Here is a 19,776-nt window from a genome sequence, read left to right as displayed (position 1 = left end):
TTACCGGCTGGGGTATTTTTGATCACCACACCAATCTCCTCTTCTGTAAACTGCTCTTTCAGTTGAGAGACATCCTCATTCCCCAGCGGCGTGGACGCAAATTCTGCCACATATCCATCAATTCGCTCTGACAAATTACTCTGCCCCATGTCTGCTAAGCGGCCCCTAATGTTATAGAGGTCTGAATAAAATGTCCGCATTTCCTCCAAAATCTCCACCGGGTTACTCGTGTCCGAACCGCCCCACCGCTGTAAGCGTGAGATAAACAACGTATTATTACGGGGATGAAGAAGGCGCGACAGGGGCCTGCCGCACTTGTCTGAATGTTGGTATAGAAACGTTTGTAGTGATTTCGGTATCTGAGGTATTTCTCGTTAAGAAGTGACCTAAGGTCTTCTCTACATTTAGTAGGGTCTGCCGGGACCCCCGTCGATCTGTGTCTATTATGTGCAAATTCCAGCTTATGTATCGTGTCAAGTAATTCCTTGATTTGTAAACTCTTCATTCTCTTAATGCGTGCCCCATGTTTTATCAGGACCCCCCTAATCACGCACTTAAATGCTTCCCACTGAAGGGGTAGGGAAGTGAGGTCCGCCGCATGTGTCTCCATAAAAACCCCAATCGATTCCTTGATGTCATTCACGCACACTGTATCCTTCAAGAGGTTATCATTGAGTTTCCATGTCCACTCGCGAGTCTGGCCGTTAGGAGGAGAAATAGTTAGAAAAATGGGCGCGTGATCCGACCAAACCACGCTACCGATCTCGGCAACTGGGCTCCAAATGAGAGCATGCTGACTTATCAAAAAGAAATCAATACGACTATATGAATCGTGTGGATTTGAGTAGAAGGTATAGTCCCTTCCAGATAGATTTAATATCCGCCACACGTCTACCAATTGTGACTGGTGCATCTCCTGCTTAAAGGACCTTAAGTGAGACAGGGGGATCCCGCTTCTGCCCGACGAGGTATCCACTGATGGGTTCAAAGGAAGGTTAAAATCCCCTCCCAATATTACCACCCCCTCCGAGAATTCCGCCAACACCCGAAGGAAGCTTCGCCCCGCCCTTGACTGTCCTACGTTTGGTGCGTACCACCCTGCTACTGTGAACACGAAGAAGAATGTGTACCCTTTGTTTTTGCATATCGTATAAGATTTGTGCCCGTTTTTGGGGGGTATTGAACCCTTTAACATTCAGAGAGCCGAATTTTAGTTCCGCCATGTCTCCACACCCAGGTCCCGGACCACTAACTGTAGGTGGGAGGGAAGTAGGGTAAGTGGCTAAAAGGGGTGGGGGGGAAATGGGAAGAGGAAAAGCCGGGGAAAAGCGAAGAAAAAATGAGAAATGAAAAAGAACAGGTAGAGAAGAGGGTATAGACAACTGCCGAGAGAGAGAGAGAAAAAAAAAAAAGGGATTAGAAAAAGATTATATATGAAAGTACTTCAGCGCCGCAGAAGGGCTGAAGTTGTCGTCTAACCAAACAACTGATTGGGGCGGGTTTTTTATATAGCTGCTCCTTGGCCTGCCAAGTGCAGCAACCCCAGAAAAGAGGCGGACTGAACACGGAGGGGAACTCCCCCCTACCCAGTATACACCACCTGAGCAACTTATGTCGTTCAACATATCTTTACAATTTCACATTCTGCCCACACTCCCAACCAACGGCCATGCGGCCATGAGCATGGACCCCACAGGGACGAGCCAGCCCCTCGGACAGAGCTGGACGTCTCCGAAGGGGCCATGATCCAGGCCATTGCCTCCAAAGAGGGGACCGCCCCCAGCACACTTCAACAATGCAACACAAAAACAATTGTTAATACTTTTTTCCCCGTTGTGCATTTGAAACTACTGCGGGAGAAATTAAACGATAGCTCTCAAACAAAGTTGAGTAGCAGCTTTTCTGTTCATCTCAATTACAACATTTCAGCCACGATCTACAGGGGCTTCCCGCTGATTTCCCCTCCTCGCCCGGGCCGCCACAGGATGCACATCTCCAGGCCCCCCCGGAGGCAAGCTTGGCCATCCCGTGATAGTTACCTCTGGGATCTGTAGGGCCGCCGCAAATGCTGGAATACCCCCACGGTGACTCAAGACATGCATCCTGCCCGCCCGGTGGACCCTAAGACGGAAAGGGAACTGTGAAGATGTAATTTACCCTCTCACTGTATATGCTGTACAGATTCCTATTTCAAGCTGGGTTCATTGTCTTATTTGAACTACTTCTGTGTACATTTCTATTGTTGTAGGTAATCACCCCCCTAAAATGCAAGGTTATATCCTCTTGAGGCACTTCCATCCCTGGGAGTAGGGGGAGGTGGGCCTAGAGTCCAACTAGTGTAAACTCTGCTTACCTGGGAGATTCAGGCAGAGTGAGCTGAAACTTGAAGGGAGCAGGAGCTCCAGCCTGTGTGGCTGTGGACACGGACGGAGCTAGGCCTGTGTGGCGGCCCGTGGGATTGCGTGGAACTCTTTGGACTACTGTAAGGACGATTGCTTTGTAATCCGGTCCGAGGATTGTCGGGAAGGGCCCCCGAATCTGTTTTACGTGGACTTATCGTGTGCTGTTCTTGCATTCCTGTTAATAAACCTGTTGGATCGTCCCTCGGCCTCGTCCATCCTTTGCTCTGTTGTACACCCCCGTCACAGGAACCCCCATGTGTAGGGGATGTTTCGTTGTCGTAGAGAGTCCAGGAGTGGCCTCAATGCCCTCCTTTTCTGTAAAGTCCACCTGGATAAGTCCGGCAGGAGTTGGATCCTCTGTCCCTTGTGACGTAGGTTCTCTGCCGAGCGGGCCCGCATCATGATGGCATCCTTCAGCTGGTACCTGTGGACCTTGCAAATAACATCCCTGGGACGGTCCAGGTCCAGGGACCGAGGGCCCAGATCTCTGTGTGATCTATCCAGTTCCAAAGGTGAGTCCAAGGGAACTTGCAGTAAAGCATTAAAGATATGGCGAAGGGATTTGTCAAGGTCGGCAGATTCAATCAATTCTGGAAGGCCGCGGACCCTTATATTGTTACGCCTGTTACGGTTTTCAATATCATCAATATGGTCGGCTAGATATTGGAAGTGTGCTGTGTGGGAGGCCAGGTTAGATTCCTGCTCTGTTACTTTTATTGATAGGGATTGTGTTACAGATTCAATAGACCCCACTCTTTCCCCCATCTGCTGGACTTAATCTCTCAGACCTGAGAGCTCTGATCTGTATGAGCTTTCCAGTCTGTCTATATATGACTCCATGTCAGCTTTCGTTGGGATATTTCTAATGTGGGAGCTAAGGTCCTCCAGCACCCTCCACATCTGGTGCATGGACTGGTGTGCCGGGAGACCCCCCTCCTCCCTGATGTTAATAATCTCAGCAGTTTGTGCAGCAATATCCAATCTTGTCGCTGTGGCATGTGATCCTGTAAGGGAGCTCCCCGCATATGACACAGTCCCAGCAGCTCCCAGGGGCACCGAGGGAACGCTCATCTCCAAGCCTGCTGCAGCTCCGTGGCCGGGCAACACCGCCCCTCCCCCCTCCATTAGCCGGACCTCCAGGCCTGAGATAATGTGCAGACTCTCGCTGGAAGGGAGGTCAGGGGGAATACTCCCCGCTGAGAGCCTCCCGCTGTCATTGTTCTGTACTCCTGGTCCTGCACAGGGGGATGCCTCCTGGGTGTAATCTGTGGTCGCTCCTGCTGCACCGCCAGCGCACGTGGGGGCAGCGCCATCTTGCCCTCCCACTGCGGGAGCCGCGCTGGCCTGTTCCCCACTAACCTGCATCTGTTCCCAGTCGCTGCAGGTCTCTTCCGCCTGCCCCTCCACGCCGCTTGCAGCTGGTAAATCTTCAGCGCCCGCTACCGCCGCACTCAGCGAGCGGCCGCTTCTTGTGTGCATTGCTGAGTCAGCCATCTTGCGCCCAGGAGCCTCCTGAGCTGGGTCCAGCAGGTAGCTCCGTATATCGCGAGCAGGGGTCCCCGATGGATTAGATGTGGGCTGGGAGCTTCCTTTCCCCTTCTTCTTGCCCATTCGCTGTCTGAGGCTAGGTAAAAGAGACGCTGTTGCAGTATATCCCTAGGTCAGGGCAGGAGCAGATTCCCCAGGCTTCTTTATCCCTCCATGTCCAGGCCACGCCCCCCCTCGGTCATCTTTAATAAGTCCACTTTAGCAAACACCGTGACAAATGGTGCAACCTGACACTGATGTACCTAGACCTTGTAGTTCACTTGCAATCTCTTTGGAAGTTGTTCTGAGCTCTTTGGTTATCATTAGAGTTGATCAAATCCGCCAAAATCTGGGACCGGCAGATCACTGCCGGATTGAAAAAAAAAATCCGGATCCGCTCTGGATTCCAGTGCCCATAAAAGTCTATGGGACCAGAATCCGGAGATTAAAAACGTTTGTGGAGGTGATAGGGGGGTAGGAGAGCGAGCAGTGTACTCACCCGAGCTGTGCTGTGTCATGGCAGCAAACTCCTTCTAGGTCACGCCTTTCCCTTCCGGAGCCGACCATTCAATATTCATTGTTTTGACTGCCCACCGGCGTGTGTAATTGGTTGCAGTTAGACGCGCCCCCACCCTGAGTAGCAGCGTGTCAGCTGACTGCAACCAATCACAGGAGGCAGGATGGCTGGTGGGCGGGGAAGGCAGTGCAAGTGTCTGTGGGTCAGTGTAGTGAACGTGCATGTGTTTTAGAAACACATGCACGTTCCTGTCAGAAGTGTGTGGCTGTGTCGGTGATGCGCTGTCAGACTTGTACAAGTCTGACATGACATCAGCCGGCACAGCCTGCGCTGTCTGAACATGAGCGTGCATGTACCTAGAAACACATGCACGTTCCTGTCAGAAGTGTACGCGGCTGTGCCGGTGATGTTGCTTTTCTTCTTTTTTTTTTTTTTTATAATTAAATACATTTAAAAAAAAAAAAAAAAAAAAGACGTGCAGTCCCCCCTAATTTTCATCCCCAGCCTTGTTAAAGCCGGCTTGGGGCTGGTATTCTCAGCCCGCAGCCACCCGGTATTGCCGCATCTATTAGATGTGACAATCCCGGTGCTTTACTGGCTCTTTTCGATTGCTCTGGAGCGGTGGCAATCAGGGTAATAAGGGGCTAATAGCAGCGCACAGCTGTTACTAAGCCCTAGGTTAGTGATGGCACAGGTGTCTGAGATACCTGCATCACACTAACCTATAAATGAAAGTATATAAACAGATACAGAGATAAATCCTTTATTTGGAATAAAGTAAAAAACACGCACCCTCCTTCACCTCTTTATTAACCCCCAACACCCTGCACGACCGGCGTAATCCAGACGAGGTTCCACGCCGCTTCAGCTCTGCTAGATATCACAACCAGCGGCCATAGAGCACGACCGCTGGCTGTGCAGACAATGACTGAGCCGCGATGACTAACAGCAGGCAGATACTGTCACAGTCTGGGGGCGCATCTGCCTGCAACCAATTAGAGACGAGAGAGTGGGCAGGAAAAACAAGGAAAGCTGTATGTATACATGCACAGTACAGGAAGTTAATGCGCAACCCGGAAGCAGTGTGCTGCCATGAAACCGAGTCTCGGTAAGTATGAAACGGTGTTTTATTTCTGTTTTTCTTTATTTTTCAATTATATTCCCCAGTGCTGGATCTGGATTGTCTTCCCGGATCCGGGCCTGGCACCCAGAAATCTTTGAAACCGTGCGGATTCGGACTTTTACAGTTCAGATCCGCTCAGCCCTAGTTATCATTCAAATTATCTGTTTTTTTCAATTTGTCATCAATTTTCTCTTGCAGCCACATTTGCGTAGGTGAGCTGCAGTTGCATAGACTTTAAATTTCCGAATACTATATGCAAATGTATTAACTGGAAAAGCCAACTCTTTGCAGATGGTGTTTACCTGTAACATGTTTGCCTATTTTTTTTCTTCTAATCTCTTGAGAGAACTCTCTTTGTAGCGTTGTTTGGTGCATGTTCAGTGTGGTGCTCCACATGATTCCAAACAGCACAGTAACTACTTTTCATTGATTAAATAGGCAGACTGACTTTTACAAGTTTGTAGACACCTGTGATGCTAATTACAGGACATGCCTTAGTTTCACATTTCCCTATGGTCAAAATATTTGCAATCTTTTCATTGCATATCATTATTTTGTCCAGGCCATTTTCATTAGTATGTTTTTTTTCTATCGAACCACAATTCCAAAGCAAGGTCTGATTTTTATTAGTTAATATTAAGTAAAGTTAAATTGAAAATTACTTTTGTCAGCCTCAAGTTACTTTAGTGCCCGAGTGTCAATGTATATATCTATCACTAACTTCAAAACATTTATTTAAGTGAACAACCTCTTTTAATTTGTGAATTCATGTTGTTTTTGTTTTTTGTTTTTTTTTATAAAGTGCACAATTATGAATGGAAGTGAATGAGGATGAAACTGCCAGAGCAGATTTCTGCTGATCAGTGGGGTGGTCAGGTGTCAGACCCCCGCCAATCTCAGATTGATATTATTTTGGGATAGGCCATTAATATGTTAGGTATACAAAAGATTTTAGACATATACATGCTTTTCCTACATTAACATCCTCTGTAGGGAAGGATTCTTATGCAACAACATTTTTTTTTAATCTAATAAATCTAGATTTTTCTGATTGTCAGCATTACTGACCTAAAATAGCAGTTGTCACTAAAGAAGGACAGATTCCTACTACATATACTGATTGATAGGAGGTTTTGCTATTCTATTTTTTAAGCTGTATCTCAGAAATGAAGTTCAGTTAATTGCGTGACATAAATGACAATATTATACGTCTTTGACTTTAGGTGCAAAGTATCATCCGATCCCAGACCAGTATGGGCATGCGCCATCGAGATCGATCCACTACTGGGAACACACTGAAAACTGGATTCAGCTCTGCTCTTACCACTTATTTCTTTGGAGCGGATTTAAAAGGGAAATTGACGATTAAGAGCTTTTTAGAATTTCAGCGTAAGCTGCAGCATGATGTACTTAAATTAGAGGTAAGCCATTTTTCTTTTAAAGTGTATAAACCAGTGCTCTTGTTATTCTTTGCAATGATGTTCACCGAACATATTCACCTGCATTATTCTTTCATCAGATTTGTAGTCTAATTTCTTATTTTGAAGCACAAACAGATTTTCATAGGAATCTAGTTAGCCTGATGAGGGTACCCCAACCCTGGGGAGAGATGTTGCAACGTTGCTGTGATTTTGCGCCATTCAAAGCCATATTCATTCTTAGGGCATATTTCCTGAAAGGTGAATTTTCCTATTAGTGCACATATAAGCATTTTATACAACATTGTGTCACATGATCGTTGTAGCCAATTAGTCGCTACTGGTTAGCTGCAGCTCATCAATAATCTTCAGCTGGTCACCGGCTGCTGATTGACTGCAGTGGTCTTTAGACCCAATGTCACCCACTGGGAACAGCAGCACTGATATTTTAATGATACCTCCTAAATTGATTAAGCAGGGGTTGTCCAGTGCAGAACAACCTGTTTTTAGTTGAGGGAAAAAAATGTTTGTAGTTTGTGTCGCCATGTTATAAGAACGGTAACACTTTTTTCTTTTTTTGTCAATGGATTAGTATGATGGCCTAATTTTTGCTTGGCTCTTTGAAATTCTCATTCGTACCACTTGAAGGTACATATAACATTTTGTTAGCTTCTATTTCACTCTGGAATTTTTTTTTCTTTACGGTTTTTATTGTACAGGTTAATTAATTTTAGATTTTGATTGGACTTTGATTGGACATGTTTGTTTACCGGCTGCAATGGTGAAATCACGACTATAGCGAATGTAACCACTGGCGCCCATTACTGGACTCAGTAGTAATGCCGATGTCTGCTCAGCCTCTTCATCCTGGTCCTTGCTATAGTCTGACGTAGAGATTTCATGAGTGCTATGGCCATTCACATGCAGTGTTACCATAGTTTACAAGCTTAGAGCTTAGCACAATTTATAAGATGTGTTTGAAAGGGTTTTTCACTTAGATAATCATTGGTATTCTGGTCTTTTGTTTGATTCATTAGAATCACTAAAACCCCTTTAAAGGAAATCTGTCAGTAGCATTTTGCTACTGAGGTCAGCATGCTGTAAGGGTTATAAAACAACAAGCAACTGTGCTTCTCTTATCAGTGTGTGTGCAATTGTTTCCTAAAGGGTTTATTATCTTGTGATTAACAACACAGGACTAGAAACTCAGATGCAGACCAGTCTGACATGCCCCCTGCTGTGATTGACACCTCACAGTCAATGCTCAATCTCTATAGAGCAGGAGTCCCCAACCTGTAGCTCCCGAGCCACATGTGACTCGCCTGCTGGTGACATGTTGCTCGCCGTCAGTCACCGGAAATGTAGCTGTACAGGGCTGTGGGGCTATCTGTTTCTCAGGGACAGTGGTTATTGGTGGGCAGACTGGACAGCTGATTAAGGGCCCCCACGTTCTGAGGGGCCCCCAGCTTTTCAATCATAAACTTCAGTGATAGTACAAGTTCTGTACCATCACTGAAGTTTGCGCAGTTGCAGAATGACCTTTGTTGACATCAGTCATGTGACTCACCTAAGGTCCTAACGCTGCACTGCGGGAGTCCACAGGCCTGCAAATATGCGGTTTCAAATACCTGGAGACCATGTCTCTATTCAAATGTATGCTCGTCTTTCAGGCGCGTGTATATTTGAACAGTGCAGCAACAGGACTGAGGCAGAAGAGCGCTGCTCAGCCCCGCATCGCGTCATACTGTCATCATCGAGGCCAGAGCTACAGAAAAGAGGACGCGCAGGCACAGGTAAGCGCTCCAGTAGAACCCAAAGAGGACATTTACAATAAGTTTAGATAAGGGGGCTGTCGTGGGGGAGGAGTGGTGTTACTTTACAAAGGACATTATGGGGCAGTGACAGACTTTTATGGGGCACATTATGGGGCAATAAGGGACATTATGGGTGAGTGGGGTACATTATGAGGCATACTGGGACATTATAGAGCAGTAGGGGACATTATAAAACAAATTGAGACCTTGTGAGGCAATGAGGGACATTATGGAGCAAATTGGTACATTATGGGGTAAATGGGGGACATTAAGAAGCAAATTGGGACATTATAGGGTATTGGGGGGGACATTATAGAGTAAATTGGGATATTGCAGGGGAATGAGAAAAATGTGGGTTATTGGGGACATTGGGGCAAATTGGCACATTATGGGTCAATGGTAACAATATGGAGCAAATTGATTTTGACATTATGGGGCAATGGGGGACATTATGGGGCAATGAGAGTCATTATGAGGCAATTAGGAAGCGGATTGTGAAATGCGGCATATTATAATGAGGAGTGGGGAGAATTTATGCAGAGATGTAGTATGGGGGAGATATTATAGAAAGGGCAAGTTTTGGGAGGACATTATTAAAAGAGGCACTTTGTAGGGCTATTTTGGAGAGGAGCAGTGTGTGGGGGGATATTTTGGGCAGGAAACAATTAACAATCCCTTCTGATTCCACTTGTTTCCCCAGACATTATTAAATAAAGGGCTCCAGGATGGGGGACATTATTAAATAAAGGGGGCCAGGATGAGGGACATACATTATTGGTTTATAGTAGCAAGTGGGGCACAATTACTGTAGGGGCAATTTACGTGACATTATTTCTGCTGTAATATAATTTAATTTTGAGGATACAGTCTTCAATGGTGGAAGAAAAGTTTGATGTGGTGTAGAAATTGAGGGAGAAGTGTGGAATGCGCTCTGGGAGTAATCAGCTATAGGTGACTGTGTTATCTATAGAGTCGCATCATGACAGGAAGAAGGGAGGAAGAGGAAAATGAAGAGGAATAACTTCAGCTACAGTTGTCACTGGTAAGTCAGTGTATTACATGTGCGCACACACTATATGCAGAGCTCCTGTGTATAAGGTCACTGGTGATCATTGTATTACCTGTACACCGACACTATATACAGAGCTCCTGTGTATGATGGTACTGATGATAATATCAATGTTATTAGTATTTGTGGTTTTTATTCATGATCATTATTGTAGTATTATACGTCCCAGTGTGGTAGTAATATGTAATCTGGTAATGGTTTGGTGGTATTTCTCTCTTGTATGTGGTATCATTTGGTCATTATGTAGTCTGGTCATTGTATTGCAGTATTTCTCCCTTGTATGTGGTAATATTCGGTTACTACATGGTCTAATTATGGTGTGGTGGTATTACTCTCTTGTATGTGGTTGTATTTGATCGCTATGTGATGGTAATATGTTATCTGGTCATAGTGTTGCAGTATATTTCTCCCTTGTATGTGCCTGTGTTCGGTCCCTATGTGGTGGTAGTATGTTATCTGGTCACGGTGTGGCGTTATTTCTCCCTTGTAAGTGGCTGTATTCGATCACAATGATCACAATGTGGTGGTAATATGTTGTTTGGTCACTATTTCTCCCTTGTATGTGGTATTATTGGTCTTGGTATAGTGGATTGTGTTGTGTATGGAGGTCACTTTTTCTCTCTGATATCAATATGGGGAAGATTCTTTATTTCTAATTGTTGTGTCCTGTTTTCAACTGCTAAATTGGCTTTGACTACGTCTTCATCTCTACAATGTGGCTTTCAACGAACTTTCAAAGTCTAATGTGGCTTTCAAGGTAAGAAAGGTTGGGGACCCCTGCTATAGAGAGCCTGGTGTGGCCAGGGCAGTTCATTGTGTTCCTAAATCGCAATTGTTTGATTGTTTCAGAACGGCTGCAGCCAGTAATCTATGTGATACACCACTGGATTCAGAATCTCCTTTTCTACATTATGTTGCTACCAGATAAGATAGCAAAAACCTGCTGACAGATTCCCTTTAAGTAGTCTGCATGTTCTGTCTTCTAGTAGTAAAAGGTCTCCTGGGGATAAGTCTGTGACACAGTAGTCTGCTATATCCATGTGTGGTTTAACTGGCACCCTGCAGTTTGTAACTTGTGTATTATAAGCTTGTACGTCTGGGGTCTCAAACTCGGCTGGGTGTATGGGCCACACAGAGGAAAAAAAATATTTGGGGGGGCCGCATTCTTTGCAGGACAAAGTGACATTTTTATTGGTACCATATATTTTTTACACACCTTGGGATCACTGATTTTGAACATTTTCACTTGTTCATTATAGCAAACGTGCACATTCTTTGTTTAAATATAAACATTTTTTTTTTTTTACATTTTATCCCTTTCTTCTAACTAATAGTGTTAAAATTAGCACTATATAGAAATTTTGACCAACATCTTTTAGTAATGTTCCCCATATTGTTGTAACGTGCCCATCCTTGTCCCCTTGTAGTATTGGTCCCCATCCTACAGTAATGTGCTCATCTTTGTCCCCATCCTAAAGTAATGTTCCCCATCCTTGTCCCCATTTTGTAGTAATGTGTTCATCCTTGTCCCCATCCTCTAGTACTGTCCCCATTCTATAGTAATGTGCCCATCCTTTAGTAATATGCCAACCTTGTCCCCACCCTATAGTAATGTCCCCAGCATTATCCCTATTCTATAGTAATGTTTCCCATCCTTGTCCCCTTGTAGTAATGTCCCTATCCTACAGTAATGTGCCCATCTTGTCCCCATCCTGTAGTAATGTCCCCATCCTATAGTACTGTGCCCACCTTGTCCCCATCCTATAGTAATGTCCCCAGCCTTGTCCCCATTCTATAGTCATGTGCCCATCCTAGTCCCCATCCTATAGTAATGTGCCCATCCTAGTCCCTATCCTATAGTAATGTGCCCATCCTAGTCCCCATCCTATAGTAATGTCCCCATACTATAGTAATAATGTCCCCATCCAATAGTATTGTGCCCATCCTTGTAATGTCCCCATCCTATAGTAATGTCCCCAGCCTTATCCCCATCTCATAGTAATGTGCGCACTTTGTCCCCATCCTGTAATAATGGGTCAGCAGCAGCTCCACTCACCTTCCACAGACTCTGGAGTGAAGCTGAGGGGAGTGGTCTGCGGCCCCAGATCCACAGTGATTGGAGAGATCAGTCACAAGGCCGGTCTCTCCAATCAGAGCTGGGGGCGGGTGAAACAAAGGTCACCCAGCTCCAGCCAATGATCAGGGCTACAGCTGCCCTGATCGTGGCTGGATTTCAATGTTTCAGCGATTTTCAATGGCTGAAACATTAGTGGCTGTGATTGGCTGACGAACGCCGCTCAGCCAATCACAGCCTCCGTAGGTCAGGGGAGGAGACACCACCCCTCATGAGGTCCCCTCCTCCCCGAATCTAAGGTATTTGCAGCGATCGCAGCCACCGGGGCTGCGATTTCACCATGACTGGGTACGTCATGGGTCCTTAAGTACCAGGGAGTCATAACGTACCCCGTACGTCATAGGTCGCTAAGGGGTTTACGTCCAAAACACACACACACACACACACACACACACACACACCATTCTTCTCACCTGTCCCGCTCCCCCTCTGCTGCCTCATCTCTGCTTTGTGCGGCCCCCAGGCCCTTGCCCCTGGTCACTATCGCGGCCGCTGCAGTGTCACTGTCAGTGATGTATGTGAGATGATTGTATTGCGCGAGAGTGCAGCCTGCAACACATTCATCTGACATGAAGTGCAGACAGTGGCTGTGGCCCCTGCACCGGCCGCGATAGTGACCGGGGGCACGGGCCTGGGGGCCGAACGAACTACCCTGAGGGGCCGCATGCGGCCCGCGGGCCGCGTGTTTGAGACCCCTGTTGTACGTGATATCTGCAAGTGTGGTCCTACCGTGAAGGACTAAATGATTAGGGTCCTTTCTCTATACTAGATAATATGGCTGCATTTGCTTTTTCTTCTTTTTTTGACATCTCTTCTTAGTATGCCCTTCCTGCTGGTGGGTTAGTACTTGAATTTTTGTATCTATTTTTAAAACTATTGTAGGCACGTTTTCCTTTCGGCACGGCCAGTAGTGTTCAAAATGACACCGCTCTCATCTCTGTCTGAAGCTCAAATGCTTAGAGGCATTAAAGTGTTCTGCAGTATACCATTCAAGTGAATTGAGAGGCAATATAGGAGCGCGCTGAAATAAAAAATAGCTTCAGACATGCTCTGAAAACATAACATGCTCTAGTAGCTGGCGGGACATCAGTTTGCTGCTAGATTCCTGGTTAAAGCAGCTTAAAGGGACCTATCAGGTGCAATATGCACCCAGAACTGCTCAAGGTTCTGCATATTGCTAATCCCTGCCTAACAGTCCCAGTATTTAGTAACATAGATAAAGGGATCTTTAAAAAAAAGTATTTCCAAAGATCTTTCATCATTTGCTAATGAGCACAGGGACTAATTGCAAGGGTGTTATTTCCTGTGCTCATTCCGCCTTCTTAGCATGTAAGCACATCCACAGGGGAGTGCTACCATGCTATTCAATGCAGCATCGCTAGCGGTGACGTGCGTACCTTTGTCCGGTGACACATAGATGGTACGCCTGGTGATACAGTCAGGAAGGCTTCATGGAGCCTTCCTGACTGCTGGAGGATGGAATTCTGACAACATTGACTGTACCTGAGGCAGGAGTATTTTAGGATTGGCTTTCCATGGAACTGCATCTCTGATTCTAATCATTCATCATCTTTATTATGGCCTCCTGAGAAACCATTGTTTATGAGGAAACACATCGAGGCATAGAGGCAATATCACCAGGCGTACCATCTATGTGTAACGGTGTATATCACACACTAAGGACTGCTATACCATTGTCAACAAGCAAATTTCATTTTATCCACGGAAGTGGAATGGTTTTATGATCCTGACCATTCATTGGAATACTGCTGAGTATTGGCTTGTAATAAGTATTGTGTGTTTAAATTGTTTGTACCAAACAGTTTCCTGTGTGATGTAATGTATATCTAATGGGTCCTATTTAGGATCCCTTTTGTCTGCTCCTGATATTCAGGAACAGATGAGGAGGATACCCTGTACTTAATAAGTCTAAAGAGATCACTTTGGTTTGTTGCTGTGTACAGCATATTTTACTATTATAATTAATAAAATATTTTTGCACTTTGAGAATAAAATTTGTTAATTACTCATGCATATTCCCTGACTTTTAGTCAATTATTAATCCTCTCATGCTATTGTGGCGCCCTGGACAAGCCAGGGGCCACAGAGAACAACACCCACACACCCCACACTACCGGTCAGGCACATCAAAGTCAGACACAAACCCTTGTTGCCTTCCTCCAGGGGCTGATGTTCACACCAGGGGGTGGGCCAGGCGGTTGGCCCCGCCCACCGAGGAGTTCACAGTCCTGGAGGCGGGAAAAGTAGGGCAGATCAGTTTGGGAAGTGAAAGTGAGAGGAGTGAAGTGGCAGTAGAGAAGCCTGAAGTTGGTCCGGGTGTGTGGCCCGGACGGATCAGCAAGGTTGGCAGACGGTGGTGACCGTCTGCAGGAGTGGCCTATCGGAGTTTACCGTAAGGACCGTGGACGGGCGGTGGCCCGGCGGTACCGGACCGGTACACAAAGATAAGTCAGCACCATCTGGCAGGGGCTTACGGACCCCGGCAAGGCTAGGAGTCGCCGTGAATTTGCCAAATCCGTCAGCGAAGGGAACCTCCTGGGTTTCCAAGCAGCCAAGTCCCGACAGAAGGCAACAGTCCAACCGTGAGAGGGAAACACAGCCACCGCCAAGGCTACCGTTCCCAGGGCCAGAGCCTGCGGGCAAAAGGGGCTCCTTCAGCTCCCATCCAAGCTGGGGAGCGGGTTACCGGTGGGAACCCATTGGAACCGTTTACAGTACACAGGTGCAGGGAAAGGCAGTCACCATCAACCTGCCGGGAGAAACAAAACCGCAGCCGTCTGTGAGACCTGTCCATCCAGCCGTGTGTTTTACCGAGAACTGTGTCCTCATCATTGGCTGAGTGAGTACCACCGTGCCGTGTGGCACAGCGCTGCCCCCGCGACCCTGCACCTCACCAGGCCCCGTAACCCGCCTGCCATCCATCCCTACCCCATCACCGGGCCCCGGGACAACCAACCCCCTACCCACGGAGGGGAGAACTAACATCAAAGCTGCTGCCTGTCACCGCTCCCGGGATCCCCGTCCAGAGCAGCGGTGGTGTCACCAACTTCACCACAACCGTGGGTGGCGTCACGAACAATCACCAAATCCCCACCATCCAATCAAATCCCCTTTTCACTCACGGGCGAGGAGCGCCGCTCGAGTCCCCGGATCCGGCCCACCGCTCGAGCCACCACCGAGCAGCGGCAGCAGCAGCCGGACCCGAGCAGTGGGAGAGCGCAGCGTCCCCTCCTCCGCCCGTGACACTATCCCCTTTCCTTGACAGCCGGACTCAGAGAATAACCGTCTCCCACTACGGGGGCGAAAAAATGCAGCTGCAGGCAGGGCCAGCTCCAGGTTTTTGTGGGCCATGGGTGAGTCTCAATGGGCCCCATCCTCACATAGACATGCACATCAAAAAATATGTACACATACAAGCATGCATACATACATATACATATTTAAAGACAATACATATAAACAGAGATAAATCTATACACAGTCATATACACTGACATACACAGACACACATCATACATATACACAGACACATTACAGATATTATTAATATGGGGAAGCCGGCAGCAGCCTCACTCATCTCCCCCGCTTGTCTCCCATCCAGCTCCACCTGGTCATGTTGCTGTGCCGCACTTATTGGTGGCCATGGCTAAAAGACATAGTCACACACAGAGCACACTGACACTGCTGTATATACATCACAGGGGAGGCTGAGGACATACCGCTCCAGAGGGGGCATACAGCTCTAGAGGGGGGCATTCAGATCTGAGGAGGTATATAGCTCTGGGGGGTATGCAGCACTGGAGTGGGGGTAAAAACAACTCTGGGGGTATATAGCACTGGGTTGGGGAGAGATACAGCTCTTGGGTGGTACTGGAGTGCGCGACATACAGCACTGGGGTGGGAGATAAACAGCTCTGGGAGGTATACAGCACTGGGGTGGAGGACAAACAGCTCTGAGGATATACAGCACTGGAGTGGGGGACAAACAGCTCTGGGTGGTATACAGCACTGGGGTGGAGGACAAACAGCTCTGGGGTATACAGCACTGGGGTGGGGAGAACAGACAGTTATGGGGTGCTATTCAGCACTGAGGTCAGGGGACAGACAGTTCTGGGGTGATATACAGCCCTGGGATCAGGGGACAGACAGTTCTGGGGGATATACAGCACTGGGGTTGGGGGGATAGACAGTTCTGGGGGTATATAGCATTTGGGTGGGGGATAGACAGTTCTGCAGTGTATATAGCACTGGTGGGATTATAGACCGTTCTGGAGTTATACAGCACTGTGGTGAGGTGAATAGGCATTTCTGCAGGGTATACAGCACTGGAGAGGTTATAGACAGTTCTGGGGGTATACAGCACTGGGGTGGGGGATGGACAGTTCTGGGGTATACAGCACTGGGGTGGGGGGGATACAGTCCTGGGTATACAGCACTGGGGGGATAGATAGTTCTGGGGTATACAACACTGGGCTTGGAGTATAGACAGTTCTGCAGGGTATATAGCACTGGTGGGGTTATAGACAGTTATGGGGGTATACAGCACTGTGGTGAGGCGGGATAGGCAGTTCTGCGTGGTGTACAGCACTGGGGGGGGTTATAGACAGTTCTGGGGTATATAGCACTGCGGGGGGGGGGATATAGTCAGTTCTGTGGGGTATACAGCACTGGGGGGTTATAGACAGTTCTGGGGGTATATAGCACTGGGGTACAGGATATTATAGGCAGTTCTGGGGGGTATACAGCACTGGGGGGTTATAGACAGTTCTGGGGTATATAGCACTGCGGTGGGGGGATATTATAGTCAGTTCTGTGGGGTATAAAGCACTGGGGGGTTATAGACAGTTCTGGGGGTATATAGCATTGGGGTGGGGGAATATTATAGGTAGTTCTGCAGGGTATACAGCACTGGGGGGGTTATAGACAGTTCTGGGGGTATGTAGCATTGGGGTGGGGGGATATTATAGTCAGTTCTGTGGGGTATACAGCTCTGGGAGGTTATAGACAGTTCTGGGGGTATATAGTACTACGGTGGGGGCATATTATAGGCAGTCCTGCGGGGTATACAGCACTGGGGGTGACAGGACATACAGCTCGGCGATATATGGGCTCCTTCCAGGTAATGGGCGTGACCAGCTTCATGACAAATTAAGTCATACCTGGACGGAGCCCATACATTCTATCATCTACCTTCATCTGTGGGACGGCAGGGCAGTGCACGGTGCGTTCTAGCTCCGCCCACAGACAACCTTAACCCCTACACAGCGGTGAAGGCTGCATTCAGGTGTGGATCTAAGAGCCTGCAGCTGCCGTCATGAGCGCTGTGGGCCCCGGAACTCGGCCGCGGGGCCGCAACATACATCACCGCCCTTGCTGAAAGGTGCTGACGCCGGACACTGCGACCGGGGCACGTGCCCCGCCATTCTCCCTCTAGATACGCCTCTGCATTACGTACATGCTGTCATTAGTCACAATGTCCCTCTATAGACAATAGTAAGGCTATACATAGCGACCGTGTTCATCCATAGTCTGGTCAGGCAGAATATAAAACGACTACCACTTTACCCTTTATTTAGTGGACAGTTTGAGTTCTTGGTTACGCCTGCACTACAAAAAAAAGTTTTATTCCTAAAAACCATGCAAGAATATATGAGCGTAGATATGAGTAGATCGCTTTGCGCAGCTCCTGTCAGAGCCTGAAATCATTCACTTGAAATTGCTCATTTAATGATAAGCTGATACTGGGCAAGATTTCAGCAAAAAACGGGAGGTTAAAGGAAAAAAAAATAAGGTTTGCTGTAATTGTGCATGCCCCTCTTTTGTTTGGGCTGTGTGGCTCTACACGAGCTTTACAACTCATTAATTGCTTCTCATTGTTTATTTTTTTATGCACCCAACAATTTTGCGGCTGACCTGTTTTTCTTTTCTTTTCTTTTTTTTATTTCAGGCATAAAACAATAAATGAATAAAAAAAAAAATCCAGTAGACATTCTCGTCTACCCAGCGTTATTCTTTTGACATTGTTCATGTCAGTTTTAATATATGCAGTCTGATAAGTGTTCTCATGTTCCTTTCTTCTTTGATGAAGGTTTTTGTCAGAACGGGTATAAATATGAATGATACCATCGTCTTCACGACTGAAGTAACAGACCGTTGTTAAAACCATGGTAGTCTGCACAGGGATATTAAATTATGCTACTTGACAAAAGCTGTTGTAAAATTCTCTAGTTGTTAAAGGGATTCTGTCAGCAGGTTATTGTGCTGGAATCTGAGAGCTGCATGATTTAGGGGCAGAGACCCTGATTCCAGTAATGTATCACTTACTGGACTGCTTTCTGTAGTTTTGATAGAAGCCCTTATTTTCTCTGCTGCAGATCTATTAGTTTTCTGAATGCTGAGCTCTCTATAACCCCGCCCACACTTGTGACTGGCAGCTTCCTGTGTACAGTGTTCATTGTCCGCAAGCTGCCAATCAGCAGTAGGGGCGGGGTTACAGAGATTAGCCTGTCTGCCTTGCAGGGGACACCTAGTACTGCAGTGATAATCTCCTGCTGATGAAGCACTGATTGTATTGAAACTACAGAAGGCTGCTAAGCAAGTGACTCCATCACTGGAGTCAGATTTTCTGCTCCTACATTCTGCTGTTCTCAGATTAAATAGTAAAAACTTCCTGACCATTTCCATTTAATGTAAAACAAAACATGAATGTACCCAACAAAATGCAGGTGCTCATTTATTAATCAACATTTGTAAAATAGATAATATTTTATTAAACAAAATTTCTTTTTTTACATACCCTTGAGAGACTATATTGGGAAAAACAGGTAAGTTGTGTGGGAAAAAAACCTGACAGATTATTGTTGAGACTACATACCAGAGTGAAATTTGCTTTAAATTGAATATCGCCTTTTTGAGTTATTAATACGGGCATACAGGTTGTATACAGATGAAATTAGTCATTTCTGTATGCCTCCTGCATGATGGCTTGTTAATTAAAAATCAAATTTTATAGCTTTGATCTTCCAGGCTATGGGGCGTGCGCTGCCCGGAAGATAAGACTTTCTCTGGTCTTCATTATACAAGATTGCGCACATCAAGATTAAAAACTGTGCCCAAAGAAAGTAAGGACAGTGCAGGGGGGAGACAGTCGGCAGAATGCGCAGGTGCGGGATTTCAGGAAGAGGAAAGGAGGACGAATCTTGTATAATGAAAACCGAACGCAGTCTTATCCTCTGGGCAGCATGTGCTCCATAGCCTGGAAAATCGAAGCTATAAAATATCATTTTTACAGAACAAGTCTTCATCCAGGAGGCATACAGGTATGACTAACTTCAGCTGTGTACAACCTGTATGCCCATATTGATAACTTGAAAAGCTCTAAAGGGTGACCAATTGTCTTTAAAACAGATACTACTGAAGAAGCTCATACGCTTTAGGGGTTACTGCAGCGTAACATCATCTGTAATTTCAAGTCTAGCCTTAATTATGTCCAAATTCCCATTGGAAGAACTGTAGAATATATTTAACATCTTTTATCGCTGTTGATTGTTGACAATGAATTAAAGCACCATTCCATCAGTTTTTGTTTTACTGTCCCCTGCTCTTGGTCTTAGGCTTGCCCTCTAGCGTCTTCATCTGTTTGCGACCTGCCGGATGCTCCAGTGTTTTTATGGGGCGCATCGGAAGTCACAACTCAATGTAAGTCTATGAGAGACTTGTTCTGGCCTCATTCTGGCTCTCATAAACTTGCA

General features: G+C 46.5%; 1 protein-coding gene across 1 annotated transcript in view; it reads left to right on the top strand.

Moving 5' to 3' along the window:
- Nucleotides 1–19,776, top strand: part of MICU1 (mitochondrial calcium uptake 1) — a 399,405-nt gene that overhangs the window by 231,091 nt on the left and 148,538 nt on the right. The window contains exon 8 of the mRNA XM_075348939.1: nucleotides 6,793–6,990. Within this exon, the coding sequence (XP_075205054.1) occupies nucleotides 6,793–6,990 (198 nt within the window). The remainder of the gene's footprint in view (nucleotides 1–6,792; nucleotides 6,991–19,776) is intronic.

The sequence above is a fragment of the Anomaloglossus baeobatrachus genome, chromosome 5, assembly GCF_048569485.1.
Source record: "Anomaloglossus baeobatrachus isolate aAnoBae1 chromosome 5, aAnoBae1.hap1, whole genome shotgun sequence".
Classification (NCBI taxonomy): domain Eukaryota; kingdom Metazoa; phylum Chordata; class Amphibia; order Anura; family Aromobatidae; genus Anomaloglossus; species Anomaloglossus baeobatrachus.
This window is presented reverse-complemented; position numbering and strand designations above follow the sequence as displayed.